At 37.2% G+C, this 24,217-nt stretch overlaps 1 protein-coding gene across 3 annotated transcripts in view; it reads right to left on the bottom strand.

The window, feature by feature from the left end:
- Positions 1-24,217, bottom strand: part of Memo1 (mediator of cell motility 1) — a 90,535-nt gene that overhangs the window by 32,392 nt on the left and 33,926 nt on the right. For all 3 annotated transcript variants that reach the window (XM_085691248.2, XM_085691247.2, XM_085691249.1), the window contains 4 exons: positions 15,310-15,391; positions 11,355-11,423; positions 2,969-3,081; positions 331-442 (listed from right to left, as the gene is read on the bottom strand). In XM_085691248.2, the coding sequence (XP_085547374.1) occupies positions 331-442; positions 2,969-3,081; positions 11,355-11,423; positions 15,310-15,391 (376 nt within the window). The remainder of the gene's footprint in view (positions 1-330; positions 443-2,968; positions 3,082-11,354; positions 11,424-15,309; positions 15,392-24,217) is intronic.

The raw sequence follows: 24,217 nt of genomic DNA, 5'->3' as shown, positions 1-24,217 counted from the left end.
ATTGTACTACAAAATAATGATTATCCTAAGATATCAAAATGTCTATTGGCTACCATGTAAACCAAGATACATCAACCCAAACACACACATGGGTTGTTGTTTTAATTTTCACCTTACAAAAAAAAAAAATCAGATCAATTCATATGTTCAACCTTAATAGACAACTAGTTAAAAATCAACTTATAAAGACATTGAAACCTCTGATTTTATTTCATTTTAAATGAGGAAATTTTTAATCTCCTTGCTCTGACAAATTATCCCAGGCTAAAATAATTCCAAAAACATTAAGATCTATAACTTCTCTGGGATTCCTTATATTAATCAATATACCTTTCCATGGCTTTAGCTGTATAAGGCAAATGCATTTCAATACTGTGTTCATCTTCATCTGTCTGCAGAGACATGCGTTCAAACATTCCTGTCTTCCATAGCTCTCCGTAAACTAAAAAGATTTCAAAATATATTAAAACAAATATTAATGCATATACTTATTTTATGAGCTCCCACCCAGCAACACAAAATTATAAGCTATGACAAGAAACAAAAGCACCTCATACTTCACATACCTCATTTTTTTTATTGTAAGTGAAGGCACAATGACTAATTTTATTACATAAAATAATGCATATAAAGACTTACCATTTGGATAGAACACAGTATATTTTCATCAGTTCCTTTTAATATTTCTAAAATAGAGTCTAGTTCTAGACCATTCTCTGGATTTTAATCTAAATGTTCTAGCCAAAACAGCTCATTAGAATTCCTACTATAATAGAAAAATCACCAGCTATTTACATAAGATTAATAAGTTTTTTAGGTTTGTTTTGTTTTTATAATAAATTGTACAGTTTTATTTCACTTCATGTATCTACCACATGAACAACACAAAGTTCTCACTTTTAATACTATTTTTCCCAAAATTCAAACTTTAACTTATGGCAGAAATCATAAATCTTCCACAGTACTAAACAACTTAAAATGATCTAGCTATCCAGATATTTCTGATGACCTATACTTCAACCTCAGTCTATCAGCAGGATTGATCAAGGAAGACTCCCAGCATTAGCTTCAGGTTCAATTCCTAACACCCACACAGTGGCTCACAACCAGTTTCAGGGAGAATCCAAAGTCCTCTTCTGACTTCCTCAGGTACTAGGCAGGCCCACGGTGCATGGGCATGTATGAGAGCAAAACACTCATGCCCATTAAATAAAATAAACAAATCTAAAAATATGAAAAATAACAAAAAAGGAAAGTGTGTCCCTTAAGTCATCTCAATCAGGAAGGCAATATTCTAGTTTAACAAATAATATCTATTCAAATAACAAACTGCCAATATTCTATGAGTCAACCTCAAATTATAAAAATCAAGGCCCAAATAAGGCCTAAGAGAATTAAACATTTCTTTCTCAGATGATACATTTTATTTAATGTAAATTACTGCAAACTTTAACAAAACAACAGCATCTCTTACATATTTAAAATACAATTTATTGAGCTATAGGATACAATCCCAAATTCATGAAAGGTGGTTATTATACAGAGACAGAAGGAGGCAAAATCCAGTGTAAACCATGGGTAAGAAATATATTAATATTTACTGTTCTACTCTGTATACTGTTTTGTAACTTTTTACATTACATATAGTGCATAAGAAACAACTAAACAAAAATATGATACTGGGGACTGGGATGATGACTGCTCAGTGGATAAAAAGCTTTTCAAGAAGGCATGACAACCTGAATTAGAATCCTAGAATCCAGACAAAAATGTCTGACATGGTGATGCACGCTTAAGATCTCAGGGGAAGTGAAGACAGGCAGATCCCTGGGGCACCTGGGTCAGCCAGCCTAGCCTACTAAGTGAGGTCTAGGCCAATGTGAGACATAGTCTCAAAGGAACATACAGCATACAAACACAAATGTGCACTCACTCACAAGAGAAGACACACACACACAAAATATAACCTCTGGAACCCTAGGAGGAAAATGCAACAGACATAGGAGCTAGACAGATGTCTTAGCAGGTAAAATGCTTAACACATGAGCCTTACGACTGGAGTTTGGACCTGAGAATCCATGCAAAAAGCTGGGCAGGTGTGGCATTCCATCTATAACCTCAGTACACAGAGGAAGAAAGGAATCCCCAAATGATAGATAGATAGATAGATAGATAGATAGATAGATAGATAGATAGATAGATAGATAGATAGACAGACAGACAGACAGACAGACAGACATATATACACGTGTGTGTGTGTGTGTGTGTGTGTGTGTGTGTGTGTGTGTGTGTGTGTCAAGTCAGGTAAGCCAAAATAGCAAGCTCTGAATTCAGCAAGAAACACTGCCTCAGTATATCAGCTGGAGTGATCAAGGAAGACTCCCAGCATTAGCCTCAGGCTTCCACAAAGCACATGTATGCACCTTTACGCAACAACATACACACACGCCCACAGAAATGCAAGCACATATGTATGTATACATGCATATGCACAAAAAAACTAAATAAATAATACATGTTAAAACAAAATGTATTTAAAATTTCTATACCACCCTTCAGAGACTCAAAACCTATAGAATAATTTTCCCATAAAAAATGAGAGGAAATGAAAGTATTATCACGATAATTTAAAGTGAAAAAAGTGATACACATAAAAACAGAGTCAACTTGCTGAGTCTTTCATCAGGTTATCATGTATTCTAATTTCTTGTGTCATAGTGCAACACAAAAAAAGTTTTTCTCTAAATATAAATGTAACCACTATGTTATGGAGCCAAGTGCCTATGACAGATTTTTGTTATGAGGAAAATTCTACTTTTGTGTGTCTGGTTTATTCAGATTAGTTACAACAAAAAATTTAATTAAATAGTATTTATGGTATTTGTATCTCTAAATGTTTTAATTAAACTGCGATCCTGATTAAGTAAGTTTCAGCTTTTTGAAAACTACATGGTTTCTATATACTTACTCTTTTGGTCAATACGAAGGTCATACAGAGGAGTCCTATATATATCCACACTGGAGAGTGCACATCGAGACAGGGGCACATGGTGGGAGGGCCCAAGGATGAAAATTCTCCGGCTGGGAGATACATAACAGAAACACAGAACAAATGTACTTCTACACAAATCTTATTAAGTAATTGTACTTGTTTTTCCATGCTGACTACCTACATTTACTACACTCTATGAACATAAGAGCTAAACTATGTTCTCACCAAAATTCATATAGTGAAGCTCCAACTTCCTGTATCTGACTACCAATTTGAAGATAAATTTTTCAAGAGCAATGAAGTCAGAATGAGGTTCTTATCAATGTGACTGATAAACTTATATAAAAAGACTTCAGAGCCAGGAATAGTATCCCATATAATCTCAGAATTTGGGAGTCTTGAGGCAAGGACTGCTGCCAAGTTTGAAGCCAACGTGGGCTACATAGTAGGTTCTAGCCAGGCAGGATTATATATATAACAAGATCCTGGGGTCAGGAGTGGAAGGACACATGGGACATGACCACGACACATGACTCCAAGAACGCGCCTAATAGTCATGCAGAGGGGGCCTGGCAGCCTCAAAGCAAGAACCTCTACCCTCCCAGGCACCGTGACACCAGGCTCTAGCTTCCAGAACTGTGAGGAAATAAGACTTCTGCAAGCTAAGCACACAGTCCTTGGAATTCCATGTCAGAGTTGATTTGATGGTTTACTCCTCAATTTTCATCTGAATTTATATCTAATAATTGGGAATGCCAGTTATAAATTTTTATAACATGCTATACATAAAATCATTTCTACATATATAGTTAGACACATTTCAAAGCATACTGTTAGTATGAATATTTCAGCTATAAAATTTAAAATTCTAAATTTTTAATAGAACAAAATATTGATACAAATTTCTAAATATCTATTTCAAACAGCATTATAAAGAAGCATTCTAACAAAGTTATTTTGACATTATTTTATGGTAGCTAAGAAATAGGACATCTAGTTGAATTCTATGTAATCAACTTTCTCTATTCTCATTCAAATATACGTCATCATCAAAGAAAGCAACTTTTTAATGTATGATTTGCACTGTAGACTATTCAAAGAAAATAACTGGGCTACATAATAGTTACAATCTTTACAATCCTTTTGTCTCAGTAACAAAATTAAAATTAGCTTACTATTATTTCATATCAAACATCCAAATTTGTCCCACAATCTAAATTCTGAAAATAATCATTTTCTGTTTTCTAAAATTCAAATAACCAATCTTATCATACCATATACAAACATAAATAAGTTATAGATCCACAAATTGCAAAACTGAGAAAGAAGGAAATAGGTAATGGGCTTATATATCTAGAAAAAAAAGACCTAGTTCTTTCACTGTCAGATGTTTGGAGGACAAGGACTGTGTGCTGTAGCAATATGCTTTGACAAAAGTCTATTACTGTACCAAGTGTGATGGCATTCACCTACATTCCAACACTTAGGGGTCTTGGATGATTAGGAATTCAAAGCCAGCGTGGTCTACAAAAATTAGATCCTATCTCTAAAAGAAAAACAATGCCAGGTAAGGTAGACACATCTTTAATCCTAGCACACAGGAGGCAAAGCAAAAGCAGGCCTGGTTTGCACAGTGAGACGATGCCCATGGACGGATGGATGGATGGATGGATGGACAGATCAATGAACCAACCAAAATCTATTACTAAGATAAGAAAATTAACTTTCTTTTTTTAAAAAAAAATATGCATCACTTAAAGTTGGAGAAGGAAGGAGGAGATAAGGAAGTTTGGGGTTGTTATTCTCAAGGGCCTAAAATTTGAAGAAATCACACAGAAAACTATTTTATCCTAAGACCAAAGAGTAAGAAACTCTTCTACCCTCTCTCTTCTCCATCTTTTTAAGAAGATTTTATTTATGCATTTTATATATATGAGTGCTATGTCTGCACACCAGAAGAGGGCACAGGATCCCATTATAAATGGTTGTAGACATCTTTTGAGAATGGAAACTGATCTGAGGACCTTTGTAAGAGCAGTCAACGTTCTCAGCTGCCAAGCCATCTCTCCAGCCCCCTTCTCCATCTCTTCAGCACTGTAATCCATATTTATCACATGGACCATCAGAGAGGAGGGTCAAATTCAGATTATTAAATGAACTAAACCAAGAGATACCATTCTGTTCTATCAGCAGTATACAAATACTAATAAATTAGACATTAAGATGTCTAATGTGAAATATGTATAAAATTATAACTTGGGAATGTTTAGGTCACTTGCTTAATGCCAGGGATTACATGAACTAAAAATCAACAACATTCGACCAGGGACAACAGTACAAGTCTATAGTCTACATACTCAGAAGATTAGAGCAGGGCATTCAGTTGAGCTCAAGAGCATAAAGCTAGCCAAAGCAACTCAGTTAAGACCTCACTTACAAAACAAAAGGAAGAAGAAGCAAGAATAGAGCAGGGAGGGAAAGGAAAAACTCAACACGAAGGGGTGTGGTTCTCATTAAGGAATCAGTTTCTATGAGAAAAAAAGCTTTTGGAAAACTCTAAGGTACATAGTTAAAGTATAAATGATACTTTTAAAAACCGACAGTCTCTGGCCAGGTGTGGTGGCACACAGCTTTAATCTCAGCATTCAGGAGGTAAGGCAAGCAGATCTCTGTGAATTCAGGCCACCCTGGTCTATACACTGAGTTCCAGGACTAACAGGGCTACACAGAAAAATTAATCAGTAACATTGAGCATTGCTCCAGAAACGGTCTTCTGGGAGCCTAACAGCCTTCAACTGAGGCCTGGGTGCTTTCTTTGCCTACCTTTCATCAAGCCATTCTATACAGAAGAACCCCCACCAATGGAAATTAACCAGAAGTTTTCCTAATAAATTCTTTCCAGCATGGTAAAAATTCACCTACAATCAGTCTAGTGCAGTTCCAGAACTGATTTAGAGAAACAAGAAAAAACTGTGCTATCAATACAAAATCCTTAAAACTGGCATACATGATATACAGAAGGGTAGACATTACTGAAACAGTTAAAAGGTGCACATTAAGACAACAGTGACCTCAAAAAAGGCCTCTGTGTTAGCTAAAGTGCTGACAAAAGAAAATTAACAAGGCACACTGAAGTTCACGTATTTCTTCCTCCATAAACAGCACAGCAGCTGCAATGGCCGAAAGGAGGTAAGTCAGCAAACCTATGCCCCTTCTCTTTAATTAACTGCAGGGTATTTAGTCTTTTTTTAAAAAAATTAACCTCAGTACTATTACTAGATTGGAAGAATAAACCTTTAATACTAAATATCAGAGAGATGGCAGGGTGTCACATTTTCCAAGAAACACAGTCCACACACTACAGCTCCTGAGAACTCACCTCTGCAAAATTACTATAAATGAATATGGTCTATGAGCACTTGTCCTCATATTTTTTAACTACTATTCCAACTAATGGAACATAAGTAACTTTTTAAAGATGTTTTACAGGGAGGATAAATTTTTTAATGGAAGATTAAAACTGTCATGAGCTTTTACTCTTTGCCCTGCAAAGCTCTTTGAAAAATATAAATTCAAGTTTCTGCCTAACTGCCTGTTGAATTTCAGATTTTAGCTAGTTTTGTTAGCAGCCAGGAAAGACTTTACAACTGTCAAAATGAAATGCCCCATTTTTTAAGTTTTCTAACAGCCCAAAGTAATCTTTGGAAACTCAGATCTAATCATCTCACTGCCACTCATCTTTGTCTGTCTGGTTTTCCAGACAGGGTCTCTGTGTGACAGCCCTGGCTGTCCTGGAACTCACAGAGGTGTCTGCCTCTGCCTCCCAAATACTGGGATTAGAGGTGTGCACCACCTCACCCTTGCCCTTATTTTAAAAGTCCTTCCTGAGCCAGGCTGTGGTGGTGCACTCCTTTAATCCCAGCACTTGGAAGGCAGGGAAAAGCAAAGTTCAAGGCTAGCTACAGGACAGTAAGAGATACACAGAGAATTCCTGTCTTGAAAAAATAAACAAACAAACAAGCAAAAATCCTTCCTGGCTTTTCACGGTTATGAAATCAAGTAAACCCCTTAAAATAAGTGAGATTTTTTTGGGTGTTTTTTAATCCTCTAGTGTATGAGGATGGTTTGGGCAGGGTGTGAGAGGCATAGAAGCAGAATGAGGGGACACGTTGAAGCCAGAGTTTGACACCAGGTATCTTCCACAGTCTCTCCACTTTATTATTTTTTGAGACTAGGTCTCCAGTTGAAAGAACAAGCTCTAGTTTCAGGTGAACTATCTAACCAGCGAGTCCAAAGGTCTTCCTGTCTCTACCCCATCCACCCTCCCAACTCCCTGCACTACATTTCAGAGGCACACCACCCCACAAGATTTTACAGGCGTTATGGAGATCAGAACTCGAGTCTTCAAGACTGTGCAACAAACACTACCCATTTCCTATTCCTAAAATGGGTTTAAAAGGCTCAAATGAACTAGCAACTTCTTGTACTCCTTTTACCTCCCCTTGACTGTTAACATCAATGAATACAGTGGTCTTACAGGTCCTGGATGAACTAAAAACTGTATGTTGTCATTCCCTTTGATTGGTTGGTTTAACTTAAACACCAATTACTCAGTGAAGCTTTCCCAATGCTTTCCCATGCTTGAAATCAAATAGCCCTTTAAAGTCTATCATATCAATTATCATAGTGTGAACCGTACATTTGTAACAACATTTGAGACCCTGTAAAGGAGTATACAATTCAAACTCATCCCCTAATAGTAAAAAAGGAAGGTCCCTGCTTTCTTCACTGCTGATCACACCTAAGCTGCAGACATGAGGGTAAGTAAAACTGCTGGCCCAGCCTTCAAGGCAGTGAAACCAACATGCACCAGTAGTCCATCCACAGTTACAATGCTTTTTTTTCTTTTTTAAGGCAAATTTCACCAGAAATCTTGACCCTAAAGAATACATCTTAACGTTGCATGACAAAAGAAATTCAAATATGAGGACAGATTCAAAAAGCATTTCTGCAGATGAACATTATATCATAGGAAAAATCACCTGTGTATTATGAGCTGAGGGCTGAACTAGACATATTTTTCATGAACTACAATTGTCACTTCAAAAAAATAACTACACAAATAGTAGGTATTTGGAAGAAATTTTCTCCAAAATAAATCAAATAAGCCTGATATTTCAAGCAAAACAATTGACGTATTTGTTGTACAGAAAATAATTTAAGCTCTCAAGCGAACATTAAGTCCAATATACTTCAGATGGTAATATGAACATTTTTTAAACTGTATAATAAAACATCATTTGAAAGATTTGCACTGACCCTCAAGAAACTATTTCTATTGTGTCCTGGGTTAGTATTAAAGAAAACATTTCCAGTTAATGGGAAAGGTGATGGAACTGCTCCTCCCTTTGTAACTATGTACTTGTGTGAGAAAATGAATCCTAACAAACGGAATGCAGAAGCAGACATGAGCACAGAGCTATGCTCTAGTTAAATTACACAGTAAGTCTGGCCAGGTAGCACACACCTGGAATCCCAGCACTTCAGAGGATGAGGCAAAAAGTGCTGCAAATTCAAGGTCAGCCTAGGCTACAAAGCCATCTTGTTTCAAAACCAAAATAATTAAAAATGTACAGTAGATTTACATAATAAAACATAAACAGCATTATATTAATAGATTTACATATTATTATATATAAGTAATAAAAAACTGCATACATATATATGTTTTGATTTTTGATACAGATTCTATGTGATCCTGGCTGTCCTGGAGCTCATACAGACCAGGATGCCCTGGAACTCAGAGACAGCCTTTCGCCTCTGCCTTCCCAATGCTAGAATTAAAGGTGTGCGCCACCAAGCCTGACTATATTTTGTAAAAGAAACGTAAAAGCAATGCCTCCTTTCCCACTATCTTTCACTATAACAGGAGGAAATGTTCTTGTTTCACATTTAATGTTTCATTTAGTTCACAGTATTTGGGAATTAAGGATAGTAGAGAGCTTTGTTAACACATATAAGATCCTGGATTTGATTTGCCTTATTACACACACACACACACAAAAATCATTTTCATTAATAATCAATGATTTATTATTTTGATAAACAGCTTTAATTTCATTCTAATTTTTTAAACATTTTAATGTGTTTGATTATTTTGTCTACATGTACGTATGTTCAAAACCTGCATGCCTGGTGCCCTTGGAGGTCAGAAGAAGGCATCAAAAGCCTTGGGACTGAAGTTACAGACAGCTGTGAACTGCCAGGTGGGAACTGAACCTGGGTCCTCTGGAAGAATAGCTAGTGCTCTCACTGCTAAGCCATCTCTCCAGCACACACAACTTGGAAATTTTTTATTTTTCACCCTGAAAATGATTTGATAATTCTTTTAAAATTAAATATTATTGTAAAGAGTTTACTTTTAACTTTAGCTTATTAAGATCTTTTTTAATTAAGATTTTTTTTCATAAAAATACTCTAACCATGCTCCTTCCTCCCCCCACCTCTTTACCTACCCAACTTTGTTTTCTCTCAAAAAAAGATACCAACAAAAACACAGAAACAAAAATCAAAATAGGAAAAAGATCAATATGATAAAAAAAGTCATGCCTATTATTATTATTAATATTTTGTAAATTCTTTAGGAATTTCATACATTTTGATCATATTCACACACTCCATTAACTCCCCAATTTGTCCATTCTTTATATTAAAAAAATGCTTAGGGGCCAGGCAGTGGTGGTGCACACATTTAATCCCAGCACTGGGGAGGCAGAAGCAGGTGAATCTCTGTGAGTTCGAGGACAGCCTGATCTACAGAGTGAGCTCCAGGACAGGCTCCAAAGCTACAGAGAAACCCTATCTTAAAAAACCAAAAAATAAATAAATAAATAAATAAATAAATAAATACATGCACCGCCCTGAGGAGTACTGTGGTATCCTAAGCAGTTAATGGTTTCTGAGGAAGAAGGAATCATCCTCAGTCATATGACCACTCATGTTCATACATGCAGTCCCAGGTAAACTCAATCAGCTCATAAAAAGAAGGGACTTCATGGGATGGGAGCAAAAATACAAAATAGGGAGTAAATAAGATCAAAAGACTTTAAATACATGTATAAAATTATCAAAGAATAAAAATTTTTAACAAACATATGCAATATATCATCCATAAATAACTGTTTTTTAAAATGCTCTTATGAAAAATTTTACTTAATACAGTACATACTTTCTTCTCAATTCGGTATAAATTTACAACCTTTTAGTTTATGATGTAGTATCTTCTAAAATTACTACAATCCCTCATAGCATATTTCATTTTATTTAATAATGGTCTCACAGTGTAGCTCCAGCTGTCCCCAAACTTGTTATCTCTTAGCTCAGCCTCCTCACTGCTGGGATTACAGGTGTGCATCACCATGCCTGGCAATATTCATTTTCAATATCTATAAAATATTACATTAATTAAGCTGTCATATTTATTTAATTCACTATTCAATATTGGATATTAAAACAATATGCTGTTGTTACAATCTTAATACACTTAATCTTCTGCATTTTAAGACTCAAAGATAGTCTTAGAATTTACTTAAAATTCAAGTAACAGTTATATGTTTGATTATTATTCAGCATTTATTGATATTAAAATGAAGTCAACAGTTATATTTTATTATTCAGTATTTATTGATATTAAAATGATCTAATTGATTTCTAAAATACTAACATGCCATCTAATACCAATTAAACTTGTTTAAATACTTGAACTTCCTCTTCTTCTTTTTCCTTTACTTTTGGCTTTTTCCCTCACCCTTTCCTTCCTCCTTTAAATAAAGTTTTCATCAGTCTGCTTAAGGCCCACTTTGTACTTCCCCCAGCATAGCTATACTTATTTACATATTCCTAAACCAATCTAATTCTAAGGCACGCCTCTAGCATATAAAGTCATCAGTAAAAATTCTATCAAACTGAGAAAAGTTTAGAACAAAATATTATTTAAAATAACCTTGATTATAGCTGACTTTCAAACCAAGGTGAAATAACAAATAACTAGAATCTTTTCAATTTAACTTCTCTTTACTGCTATAAAACTTTTGCTTTTAGTAATTATAAAGGAAATGTCATTTTTCTTTAAAATTTTCACATCTAGGTTTTTAAATGAAAACTAAAACTCAAATATTTTAATTCTGTAGTAGTTTCATAATGAAACATCTGACAACTAAAGACAAGGTAAAAAGTAAATCCTCAAAGAAAAAGTATTGAGGTATGTCTTAACCAACACAAGGAATGACAGAATTCCTGGAAAGCCCAAGCAGAATGAACTCTTGCCATCATGACACTCCCAGGCTACTCCTAATGAACTTACGTAACGGATGGATCCACTTGTTTGTAAGCATGGGCAGCACAGGAGCCGCAGTACGTGTATCCTGCATGGCTACAAACAAAACAGTTTTGATTGAATCTCCATGTTCACAATCAAGGCAGCCCAGAGAAAAGAAAACTTACAGAAAGAAATGTAAAAACTATGATACATACAACAGAATTAAGCATATAAATTAAAAAGTAATATAATTAATGTTGCAACTTCTAGAAGGTAATAAAAAACATAATTGTTTCATACTATATTCCAATTACAAATCTTCAAAAATATTTTTAGGTGTCAGTTATGCAGTTCAATGATCGAGCACCTGCTTAGCATGTCTAAAGCACCAATTTGGGATGGGATGAAGGATGACCAAGAGATAATTTGGTTTCAGGTGGGAAAGATAGTAACATTTGGAGATATTCAAGGTTGATATTTAAGTTGCTAATTTTTCATATTCCTCTGTAGTGAAATTAGCAGACAGCGCCAAAGCAAATAAATATCTCTGCCTTTAGCAGTAAAGAAACTGAGTTGGCTTCTGTGTATTATGCCTCCCGTTTTCTCTTCCTTATCTCTTTTCACCCTCCAGCTTCACATTCAGTCAATTCTCTGATCACCTACAGAACAGTTTTGTTCTCTGGTCATCTCTCTTGAATCATTCCTGCTACATGAGTCTAGACTCACTTCTTTTAGACAGTGTATTCTGTGCCACTGTCTAAAGGCAAGAAACATGGCAAACATAGCTCTGGCAGGTCTTAACCCTTCTCCCCTGCTCCCTTTGCCTTGAGGGAAAAAAAAAAAACTGTTAGGTTACATTCCTAAAGCTAGCCACTAAGGTCTAGTCCCTTATTTGGCCACTTCCTCTTTCTAAGGTTGACTACCAAGGTCCAGTTATCAAAGTACTACAGTTCAGCAATCAAAGCCCCGGTTGGGTTACTTTAATTAACATGTCCAATTAAAACTGAGCACCTCATCTTAACACCACATTCTCCCTTGTACCTTTATAAGCCACCATTTGCCTATAGGTCACATCTGTTTCCTCTCTATCCAGAGGCAGGCTTTTGTTTCCCCTCCCCAGGCAAATACCCCTTCTCCTTATTCCCTCCCCCTTTTCCCTTTTTCCTCTGTCACATCTTTGTCTCTTATTCCCTGCCCTTTGTTCTTCTGGGGCAAATAAAACTCCTTTGTGCTGAGAACTTGGTCTTGGAGTGTCCTGAGCCAATACCAGTTACTTTCAGGTACATCACTGTAGATAGTATACTGCCCATAGGAAATGAAAACTGCACATTCATATGTACATAAGCTTTTACACAATGTTACTGAGATAAAATATAAATACAGGGGCTGGAGAGATGGCTCAGTGATTAAGAGCACCGACTGTTCTTCCAAAGGACCTGGGTTCAATTCCCAGCACCCACATGGCAGCTCACAACTGTCTGTAACTCCAGTTCCAGGGGATCTGACACCTTCACATCAACGCACATAAAATGGATCTAAATAAATTTTACACACACACACACACACACACAAACAACAACAACAACAGCAACTTATTGTAATATTGAGTTGGAAGTGTCACCCCAGCCACTGGCCTGGGAATTGCCAAGTTAAGCACTTGGACTCCAACTCCCAGACTGCCAAGCACTGACCCCTCCCCAGGGATGGTCAGGACCACTCCTACAGGGTATTTAAGCTCTCCTGGAAAAAAGGAACTCATGGTTTCGGGTTTTGCGTGTGCTCTCCCTCTGTCTCTGTCTCTCCTCCATGTTCATTAAATGTGGGCATTTTTGATTCGGTCTAATCTGGTTTGACTGGAGTTCTTTGCACCATCAGAGAGGCTCAGTTAGGAAATATTCCTAATACTTATGAATAATGATAAAAATATGTAATACTTTATCATAAATTCCATATAGCCTATCGTTTATATGTTTTATGATATTATTTGCTGAGCTCCTATAAACCAACTATGACTGCAATAATGAAGAATGGAGGACTGGGTGTGATGACACATGCTGTGGATCCAAGCACTACAAAAGCAGAGGCAAGTAGATTTTCAGTCACAGGGTATCCAGGACTACACAGTAAGATCCTGCCTCAAACCAAAACAAACAAAAAGAATGGAACAAATCTAATAGTACCACATCTGGTGATTTATATAAAAGATGTAAAACTATATATCATAAGACATGTCTTCAAGTCCATTTTCACTATTGACAAAACCAAATGAAGCTACAGAATCAACCTAAGTGTCAGTCAACAGATAAATCTATAAAGAAAACAGAATACACATGTATATTCTACTTAAAAGAAAGAAGTCACAAGGACCAGGGAAATGGCTCAGTGAGTAAAGCTCATGTGTCACTGTAAGGATTTGAATCCCAAACCCCAGAATCTGTGCAAACGCAGACCCAGAGGCACACAGAATTACAGTAGTCCTCAAGTAAGCTAGGAGGTGGATACAGGAGAACCCCCAGGAGCTCCAGAACCAGTTGCTCAAGTGTAAGCAGCAGCAAAAAAGAAACTCTGTCTCAAACAGGCAGAGGAGAAGACCAAAACCATCAAATCATCTGGTAGGCAAGTCTGTGAGGTAGTTATTTTGTTAATGGCTGGCATGAGAGTGTCCCCCAGGTTGTGTAAGAAAGCAAGCAGGTAAACAACATGCATGATCTTTACACTTCAGCCCCTGACTTGAATTCCTGCCCTGACTTAGCTCAGTAATGGATTTTGATCTAAAAAAGCAAGACAAAATAAACTTTTTCCTCCCCAAATTGCTTTTAGTTTTTGTTTTTAGTTTCATCATAGCAACAGAAAAAAACAAATTAGGATACCATCCCACAAAAAAAAAACATGGATTCTTCTAAATCCACAGAACTCACATATTGTAGAAGCATAGCTATGGGGAAATAGTAACAAGGTTACCAAGGGTACTGATGCCTCAGCCAAAGAACTTTGATGAACAACAACAGTTGAATACTTTGTGTTTCGATTTCTCTTAAGGCTAGATATTAAATACTACCACTACAAATGTCAAATGTTTCAAGTGTATTGACTGGCTCGGTCATCTCATGTTGCATTCAAAACTAACAACATCACTCTGGATCCTATCCAAAACTGTATCATTTGTCAACTTCGAACTTGAAAGCAAGAGGAACAATGAAGACACAGGCATGAAGTTCAGTTGATCAGATAACAGTTTTCCAATACTAAAAAAACTACCCTGGGGGCTAGAAATGTGGTTTGGTGGTTAACAGAGTTTGTTGTTCTTCCAAAGGATTGGAGTCTGGTTCCCAGCACCCATATGTTGGCTATAACTACATGTACCTACAGTTACGGGGAGTTCCACACCTCTTCTGACCTCCGAGAACATGGGTTGGATTTCAGCAACACATTCTTTAAAAATTGAAATAAATAAAAAATGTGTATAAGGAGGTATTAATTAGCATTGTATAAAGTGAAGATCAGGAGATTAATAAACTTGCACACCACAGCTTTTTAAGTGGTAGAGTCTGACATCATAAATGTAGCATCTCACAAAGTATTTGGCATTTAAAATGCTTATCAACATCATCCAAACATTAATCTAGGTTATGGGGGGGGGGGGGAGCACATAAATGTTCAAGTGCATGTGGAGGCCAAAAGTTAAGAGTCTACCTCAATCGTTTTTTTGTAAAAATGTATTTGCTCATTTTATTTTATATGTATATGTGCCTACTTGAGTGTGTACAGATACTCACAAAGCCCATGAAAGGGTGTTGGATCACATGGAATTTAAGTCAGAGGCAAACTTAAGCTGCCCAACACAGGTGCTGAGAACCAAACAGACCTCTCCAAGAAAAGAAAGCAACATGGAGCCATCTCTCCAGCTCAATATTTGGTTTTTAACTTTTAGTTCAATATACACTCATTTTTGTCAATAATAAAAATGCTAAAGATTTGGCAAAAGAATTCTAAAACTTACGGTGCAATAATGGCTCTAGCAGGTCTTTTTGTAGACTGAACTTGTGAAAGCCAACCTTCTAACTGGGCATTTAGCTGAGGTCCTATGAAAAGACAAGTGGAAAAAAAGAGTCAGTGAAGCAACGTATTACAGACAACCACACATGTTGCAGCGTCCTCACCGAACCTCCACAATACTAAAATAACTTACTGGACAATAGAATCATCAGTCTGAATGTTTAAAGAGTCAATTTAATAAATCGTAGGTTTGCTACCAAACAATATAATAGGGCTGAATATTGACAAAGTAAAATTTTGTTTTTATCCATTACTTCTTAGAAGCATCCTCATACAGATCAATAATTTACAATTTGAGGTGATATTTAAACAAAATGCAACAGGGAGTAGAATACTCTTAAGTAAATGAAAAAAGTGTAATTAAGTGAACTTGTTTTTTCACAGCACAAACCCTGACTTCATTTGATCACTGAAATATCTATGTAGTTGAAAACTCCCACACTCAATGATCCACCCTATCCATTCCACCCTCTTACTCCCCTATCAATAACTAATAACTCCATCACCTCAAAAAGTTCAATTTTCAACAGCTCACTCTCTTTAATTCCTCTTTCCAGTTTACTACTCTAGGAATCCACTGACTGCAACAGATCAAGATTTATTCCACATCCTTCATCCTCTCTTTCTTTACTTCTTGTCTTGTTCAAGGTGAAGCAGCCCATCACTATAATCATGCCCTTTTATATGGAAATATAAATAATTTAATATGAATGTATCAGTCAAAACAAAGTTTTTAAAGTCAACTTCACTTAACACAGTATCTCTGTGAGTTTGAGGTCAGCCTGGTCTACAAAGTGAGTACCAGGACAGTCTTCAAAGCTACCTAGAGAAACCCTGTCTTGAAAAACAAAAACAAGCAGAGACAGACAGACAGACAGACAGAGAAAAAGAGGGAAAGAGAGAGAGCAAGCAGTGGTAGAATGTGCTCCTACTGCAAGTTGGAGGTAGAGACAGGAGCATTCTCTCCTTTTTCAACAAACCGCTCTCACTCCTACCAAAAAGCCATACATACCGAATCCCATTATGATTTTCTTACTCAAAAATTCTGTTCTCACAATTGTTTCTAATCTCCTGCATCAACTTTGTCCTTTTTGGACTTGACTCTTACCACTAAAATCTAAGCATACTACTGATTAATTTTTTTCTTCTACTATATCCCATTTCTCTGTGCCATTCTTCAGCAACTATGAATGGATATTCTTATTTCCTTCCCACTTATTTATTTTAAGTGTTTTTTTTCTTATTAAATAGATTCATTTTCTTCAAGGTGTGTTTTGTTTGTACATATGTATGTGTATAGCAGATATATGTTTGGGGCCCACAGAAGTGAGAAGGCTTGGATCAAACCAAGGCCTTCTACAAGAACAAGTGCTGTTAACTTCTGAATAATCACTCCAGCCTCTTTTTAAACTTTTGAGAAGACCGGCCTTGCATTTGCTAGATCTGTATTCTAGATCAGGCAATAGCAAAGAGAACAACTACCATCTGTCTTTAAAAGGTGAATCAATTTCAACACCAATCCTATTATACAGTATTATGCTCCTATTTTAGAGTATCTTGCATTAAGATTTTTAGATGGGTCAGGCAGTGATAGTGCATGCCTTTAATTCCAGCACTCGGGAGGCAGAGACAGGCAGATCTCTGTGGGTTTGAGGTCAGCCTGGTCTACAGAGAAAGTTCCACAGCAGGCTCCAAAGCTGCAGAGAAACCCTGTCTTGAATGAAAAAGGAAATGGGGAGGGGGGGTGTTTTAAATGGCCTAATATTAAACCAAGCAAATTAACCAGACATGGTTGGTTTTCCTTTTACAGAATCCTAATTCTTCTTCCTGAAATAATCCAGAGATGGTTCACATACCAGAATCACCTGACTTGCTCACTTCAGAAAAAAAATCTGTCAGTGCTGCCAGAGTTAAGTCAGCATGACCTCTGGGGATAGTGCTAAAAGATGTTAACAAGCTCTCCAGGTGACTCACACTGAACTGTGAAGCATTCTGCCAAACAAGGAGTTTATTTACACATGCTATAATGATTTCATCTAAAATGTCTGCAAGGTTTATGATTTTTCATTGTAAATTATAAATTACAGATATTTAAATTAAAAATAAGAGCACATCAAATTTACCTCCAAACTACATTTCAGTCTGAAGTGAAGGGACCTACACTATTTCTCAAGATTTACATGTTCACTTTTTTTTTCTTTCTATGACAGACTCTCACTATATAGCCCTGGCTGACCTGTTTTTAAAAACTTAAGTAAAATAACAATTAATAATAATAGAAGGAGGAGAAGTAAAAAAAGTGGACAATGGAACTTGGTTCAGGAATGGAGTAGTATGAAAATTCTGACTGTGAGAACACTCCAAGAAAACAAGAGTCTTGGGCTGGTGAGATGGCTCAGTGGTTAAGAGCACTGACTACTCCTCCAGAGGACCCGGGTTCAATTCCCAGCACCCACATGGCAGCTCGCAGCTGTCTGTAGCTCCAGTTCAAGAGAATCTGACATCATTAAACCAATGTGCATGAAATAAAGTTAAATAAAGTTAAAAAAAAAAAAACAAGAGTCTTATGGCCTCAGTTTCTTCAAAACACGGAATTGTTCTTGGAATGTGTCTTTGTGCTCCTCCCAGGTGTAGCAGGTAGGAATAAGCTGACTTCAATTACTCATTATTGCTTGCAGCTGTTAATTACATGTTTAAACACTCCTTCATAGGAAAACACATGTGTCGTCACCACAGCTTGTCCTTGAAATTGTACACCAGTTTTAACGGTTGAGAACTTTACTCGGGTGATTTTCTTTTTCTTAACCTCAGAATATAAACTGTCTGGTGCTCTGAGTAAAGTTGCTATTGCGTGAGACTTCAGTCAGCCTCATTTATGGCTCCATTCTCCCAGGCCCCATGGCACCTAGAGTGCTGACAAAAACTAGTTATAAACAATAATGTTGCAGACATGATCCATTCAAAGTTTATTCTAAAATGAAGACTTTGCAACTGGAGAAATGGCTCAATGGTTAAGACCACTGGCTCCTCTTCCAGAGGGCCTGGGTTTGGCTCCCAACACCCACACAGAAGCTAAAAAAATGTCATGTAATACCAGCTCCAAGGGATTCAACATCTCTTCGGGTTTCCTTGGCACTGCACTCACATGGTACACAGACAAAAATGAAGACAAAATGTCAATACACATAAAAAAATTTAGAAAATAAAGAAAAATATGGCAGCAAGGTGGTGGTGGTACAGGCCTTTAATTTCAACACTCAGGAGCCAGAGGCAGGTGGATTTCTGTGCATTCAAGGCCAGTCTGATCTATAGAGCCAGTTCCAGGACAACCAGGACTGTTACATAAAGAAACCCTGTCTCAAAAAAACAAAAAAACAAATAAAATAAATAAAATAAAATAGAGACTGATTTGAGACAAAATAAACTATAGTACATAATTCTAGATGATGTTCAAGTGGTAAAAAGTAAGACTCTAGGGCAGGAAAAGGAGTTGAGAATGAGTCATAGATTTGAGAGTCAAGAGAAGAATTATGGGGTGGATGGACAGATGATGGCAAAATAAATATTAAAAGAGACCAAGAAACTGTGCACTGTAGCATATGTCTCCAACCCTAGCACAAAAAGACCAAGAAGAATTATGGATTCAAGGCTAGCTTAGAGTATACAAAGTGACCCTGCATCAGAAAGGAAGGGGAGGAAGGAGGGAGTGGGATAAAGTATGTAGTAAGATCAACAACTGGGCACAGAACCAAGATGTACCAATGAGGGAGGAGAAAATGATTTAGAAGACTTGGGCACAAGAAAGTAGGTCCAGAAATCCTCATTCAAAGTCTTATAAAATTAGCATATAAAAAAGGGGGGAAAAAGTAGGCAAAGAAGCAAGCTGGAAACCAGCATCAGACAGAGGATAGCTAAAATTGCACAATGATACAGTTGAGAGGCACTCCAGTGTGTCCAAGGATGACCTTGACATACCCTTGAGTAGACAGTAGTAGTAAGAGGTTGTACACAGAACCACAGGTAACAGCATGCACAGGAAAGCCTGCCCTATACTAATGAGCCAAAATCCCTGGGTAAGCTAATATAAAAAAACCAACTCTTTGCACTCTGGCGCCCTTTGAGCTGCTGAAATCTATCCTTGGTTTGGCACACTTCCTCCCTCATAATAGTGTAATATATCCTGTTTCAGCTACAAATGTATGCTTGTGCTCTATTTCTTCTTCAGGAACAAAAGAACCTGGAATTCCTCTAGAAATGTATATCTGGATTATCAACTGATATTTAAAAAAAAAACAATTCGAAAGATTTTTTTTAAAAAAAGTACAAGCAAGGCAAAAATAAGAGATCTTCAAAAACATTAAAAACATCCAAAACTCAGAGCCAGGCAGTGGTGGCGCACGCCTTTAATCCCAGCACTCTGGAGGCAGAGGCAGGTGGATCTCTGTGAGTTCAAGACCAGACTAGTCTACAAGAGCTAGTTCCAGGACAGGCTCCAAAGCCACAGAGAAACCCTGTCTTGACAAACAAAAACAAAAACAAAAACACCCAACAATAAAAACATCCAAAACTCTGTAATGAACAAAACAACACAGCCAGGATGATCAAAAAACCAACAACAACTCACCAGGTAACCTTGCAGTGACTACTAGGGATTAAAAGCTCTATGTGCAAGTAGTTATAGACAAATGGGTTTACAGAAAATAGAAAAAGGCAAATGAAAACTCCAACAAGGAACTGAAAGCAGTTCTTCACCATATCTTAAGATATAACCTGATGACTACAACACTTCAGGTGGGATAGATTAACTTTATGAGCATAAAATTGGACATAAGCAACCACATTTTCATACCTCATGGCAAAGAAAGCTACCTATAAACATCACATAAAATCAGCATTCTGAGATTTAATGTTTCTAAAACTGTATCCTTATAGACAGCAAATAATAAGAATCTAAAACTGCCTTTTTTTTGTACTACATGATTGCCTTTCAAAAAAGTTAAGCACTTCTGTGATTAAAAGTAAAGTCAGGGCTAGAAAGATGGTTCAGCTGTTAAGAGAACCTGTTGCTCTTGCAGAGGACCTGAATTTGTAAACACAGTGATTTACAACCTCCATAACTCCAGTTCCAGGGAATCTGATGCCCTCTGCTGAGCTCTGTAGGCATCAAGCTCACAATTTATACATATGCACACATGCAGACAAAACACTCACACATAAAATAAAAATGAATAAATCTTATTTTAAAAGCAATGTTAAATATACAAAATAGTTTTTATAGTCAATCTAGGATCAGCAAACATCTGGAAAATAAATTTTTTAAAAATTATCTAAATATCCTCAAATAATACAATTTTTAATTTTTGTGTGTGTGTGTATGTGTAAAATGGGGGTGGGTACAAGTGACACAAGGTGTATCAAGAGGTTTAAAGGACAACTTTGTGAACTTAGCTTTCTCCTTCCACCTTTATGAGTTCCAAGGATTGAACTCAGGTTACCAAGCTTATGTAGAAGGTGACTTTACTTGCTAAGTCATCTCATGAGTTCCAAAATATTAAAATTTTAAAGATAAATTTTAGATATAATTATCTTCATCACTATACTTAGGGGGTGGGTAGGTATCACTTAGTAAAATTTAACGTCCATTCCTATTCAAAATTCATTGAAGCGAAGGGAATGGCCTAAAGAAGGTAAACATATCTATGACAAATCTATGGCTACCACCATATTTAACAGTGAAAACCTAAATTCTATTATCAAACAAGGATGTCTACTCTCAACACTTCATTTATTAATTTGTAAGTAAATAGATCTTGGATCTATGTTTAGAGATTTTTAAAAAGTGCATTTTTGAATGATAAGCAGTTTCTGTAATTTTCTCTACATATTCACATTATATATTACAGCTCTACTGAACTCAAGCCAGTATTTCACACTAAGGAGAATATAATTAAAAACACTAGCATTTAGTTTTAGTAGCACAGTTTCCATCTATAGATATCAAAGCAACTTTTAAACATATTAATTATGGCCTTTCTAAACTATCCCGTCTACTATTAACAGAATACAAGTATGAACATGATTCTACTACACCAAGATTAGACAGAGAGTATAAAATTAAATTGTGAGACTCCATAATTAAACACTATTTTGTACGACGTTCTGACAGAGACCTACCTTTCCCTGAGTACTGGGCAGTTAGTAATACAAACACTTTTTTAAAAAGCACTTAAAATCACTACTAGTAGGACTAGAGATGGCTCAATTGTTATGAGAACTTGTTTGCTCTTTCAGAGGATCCAGGCAAAACACCCATACACATCAAATAAAATAAAATAAACCTAAAAATAAAAATCACTAGTATTAATGCTAAGTTCTTTATCTTCACTGTTAATACAACCCTTTCTGATGTTTATTTTCCTGCAATTAAACAAGGACACCGGGGATGGGCAATTTGACTCCTTAATTAGCAGTTGCTGGATTCTCCCTTGCTGCCCTGGCTGCCTTAAAAAAAGACTATTAGCCTAACAGTCAGCTGGACTACTCTTTTGCCAGCACCAGCCATCCTGAACACGCTCCATGGATACCTTGAGACAACTATGAAAAGACTGCAGCTGACTGCCCTGGCTCCTGAAGGCACAGCCCCAGATAGAACTGTGTGAAACAGTTTGCACCAATTTTTTTCCTTTCACAATCATAAATGAAATCTAGATGACCTTGAAATCATTTCCACTTTGGCCAGAGGGGAAGCACTTTCCTCTCACAAAGGGACTACAAGAGGCAAGTCATGATTGGTCCAACTCAATGACTATGATGGGTACCAAAAGATAATGCTAAAAATTAGCTCAAACAATTGGTCTAAACACCCATTCTGAGGCTAGATAAGGCTGGTCAGGCAGAGTGAGTTAGCTAGGAGTCAGGCTCCTGTGCAGCTTCCCCTGAAATTGAAGCACTGGTTTCAATAAAATGCTCCTCCTCTAATAAAATGCCTACTTTCAGAAGTGTGGCAACTTCTTGCCTACTTTCAGAAGTGTGACTAGCTCAACTAGTCACAAAGAGGGAGGTGGGAGAGGGAGAAAAGCAGCAGCCACAGCAGCAGAAACAGCAGAGGACAGCAGTAAGAGAATGGCAGAAGCACCAGAATGGTGGTGCTGGTGACAACTGAAAGCCTGACAGCTGAAGAGGCTTAAACAGCTGAAGAAGGAACTGTAGTCTGGCACAGAGGCAGTGCTGGTGTGTTTGCCTCCAGTGTCCCAGCTTCTGAGTAGTTCTCTCCCAAACGGCCCAGTTCACCCCCACACCCCAAAGCAAACTACTCCCAAAAAGCCCAGCTTGCATCAGAGCTGGGGGAGGGGGTAATAGACAACTGAAGAAGCAACTAAACGGTTGAAATGGGCAGGGAAGGAAGAGAGCAGAGAGACACAAGTGGCAAGAGGAAGTGGAGCATAAGGATACAAGGTATGTGAAACTAAAGAAGAAATCCTACAGGTCACCAGATTTTCGGTTTTAGATCTTCATAGCCCAGGTTGAAGATGTACCAACAACCACTGAAGGGTTATGGCCTACACAGCGGCTGTAACAATTATAGGGCTAAGAATTCGAATTCCCCCAAGACTGCATGAGGACTATAACCCTACACGGTGCCTCCTGCTGCTGCTTCTGTTTCCTTACTGCCACAGCTTGTAGATGCAAGACACCAATGCAAACAACAAATGCTCAAAGAACAGCATTTGAAGAACTTCCTTTGCCTACACACAACTTCTATCTGGGAAGAGCAAAATACTTCTCGGCCAGCTGATCGGTGACAGCATTTCATTATGAAAAGGAAGACTGGTGGCAACATCGCTGTTCAGAATATACAAAATTGTGGGTTCAAGTCCCCAGCACCACAAAATTAAACAATTAGGTAACAAGGGCCATCTTAACAAAGTAGCATTGACAGCACAAACTTGTAGCTTTGGGACTTGGGAGCTGGCAAAGAGTGTCCCAAATTCAAGGCCAGCTTAAAGTATATAATGAGATGAAGGCTGGCCCAAGGCACAGCAAGACTACAAAAGGGAAGAGGGAGGGAGCTGTTAAAATCTTCAACTTAAAGGGCTGGAGAGCTAGCTGTCTTGGTGGTTAAGAATGTTTACTGTTCCTGCAGAGGACCAGAGCTGGGTTCTCAGCATCCAGGTTTACAACCATCAAAAACTCAAACAAGCTATAGGGAATCAAGCACCCTTTTCTGGCCTCCACAAGCCACAGTATTCACATGCAAATACTCATACAGACGTGTATTTTTTTAAGTATTTTTTAAAATCTTCAGTTTAAACTTCAATAACTATCATCCAGAAAAATTCAGGAAAGGACCAATTTTTTAATTGTACTAGATAAAAATGTAGGCTAAACAAATACTACGAACAAGGCATCAAATACAAAAACAAGGATAGTACTTTTTTCAACTAATTTAAATAGATGTGACATTCAAGAATGCTAAAAGCACAACAAGGATGAAACTGCTAAGTGAGAGTAAGGCAAACTGCAAAGGCACAGAAACAGAAGGCAAACACAAGGTCACCTAGCGGCTGATGCAATTCAAAAACTACCCAAAAGTACCCAACACCAGGCCAACAGAGATGACTAGCCTGGCAAGACTAGCACTACACCATGAACCTGGTACCATGCATATCTGGAAAACTTCACAGAAGGAAAGATATGAGGGTAACCCCTATTCTTGGGGAAAATTCCTATCCTTTCCTAGAATTCAACACAACCCCTTCTTATTAACTCTAAGTAAATGCCCATCCCATTTAAGTCCGTCCATAATGAGCTACACCAAATCCCAACTCTCCAGAGTCAAGGTAGCTCACCAG

Source organism: Myodes glareolus, chromosome 6 (assembly GCF_982192425.1).
Source record: "Myodes glareolus chromosome 6, mMyoGla1.1, whole genome shotgun sequence".
Classification (NCBI taxonomy): domain Eukaryota; kingdom Metazoa; phylum Chordata; class Mammalia; order Rodentia; family Cricetidae; genus Myodes; species Myodes glareolus.
Note: the sequence above shows the minus strand (reverse complement) of the source record. Positions and strands in the feature narration are given on the sequence as shown.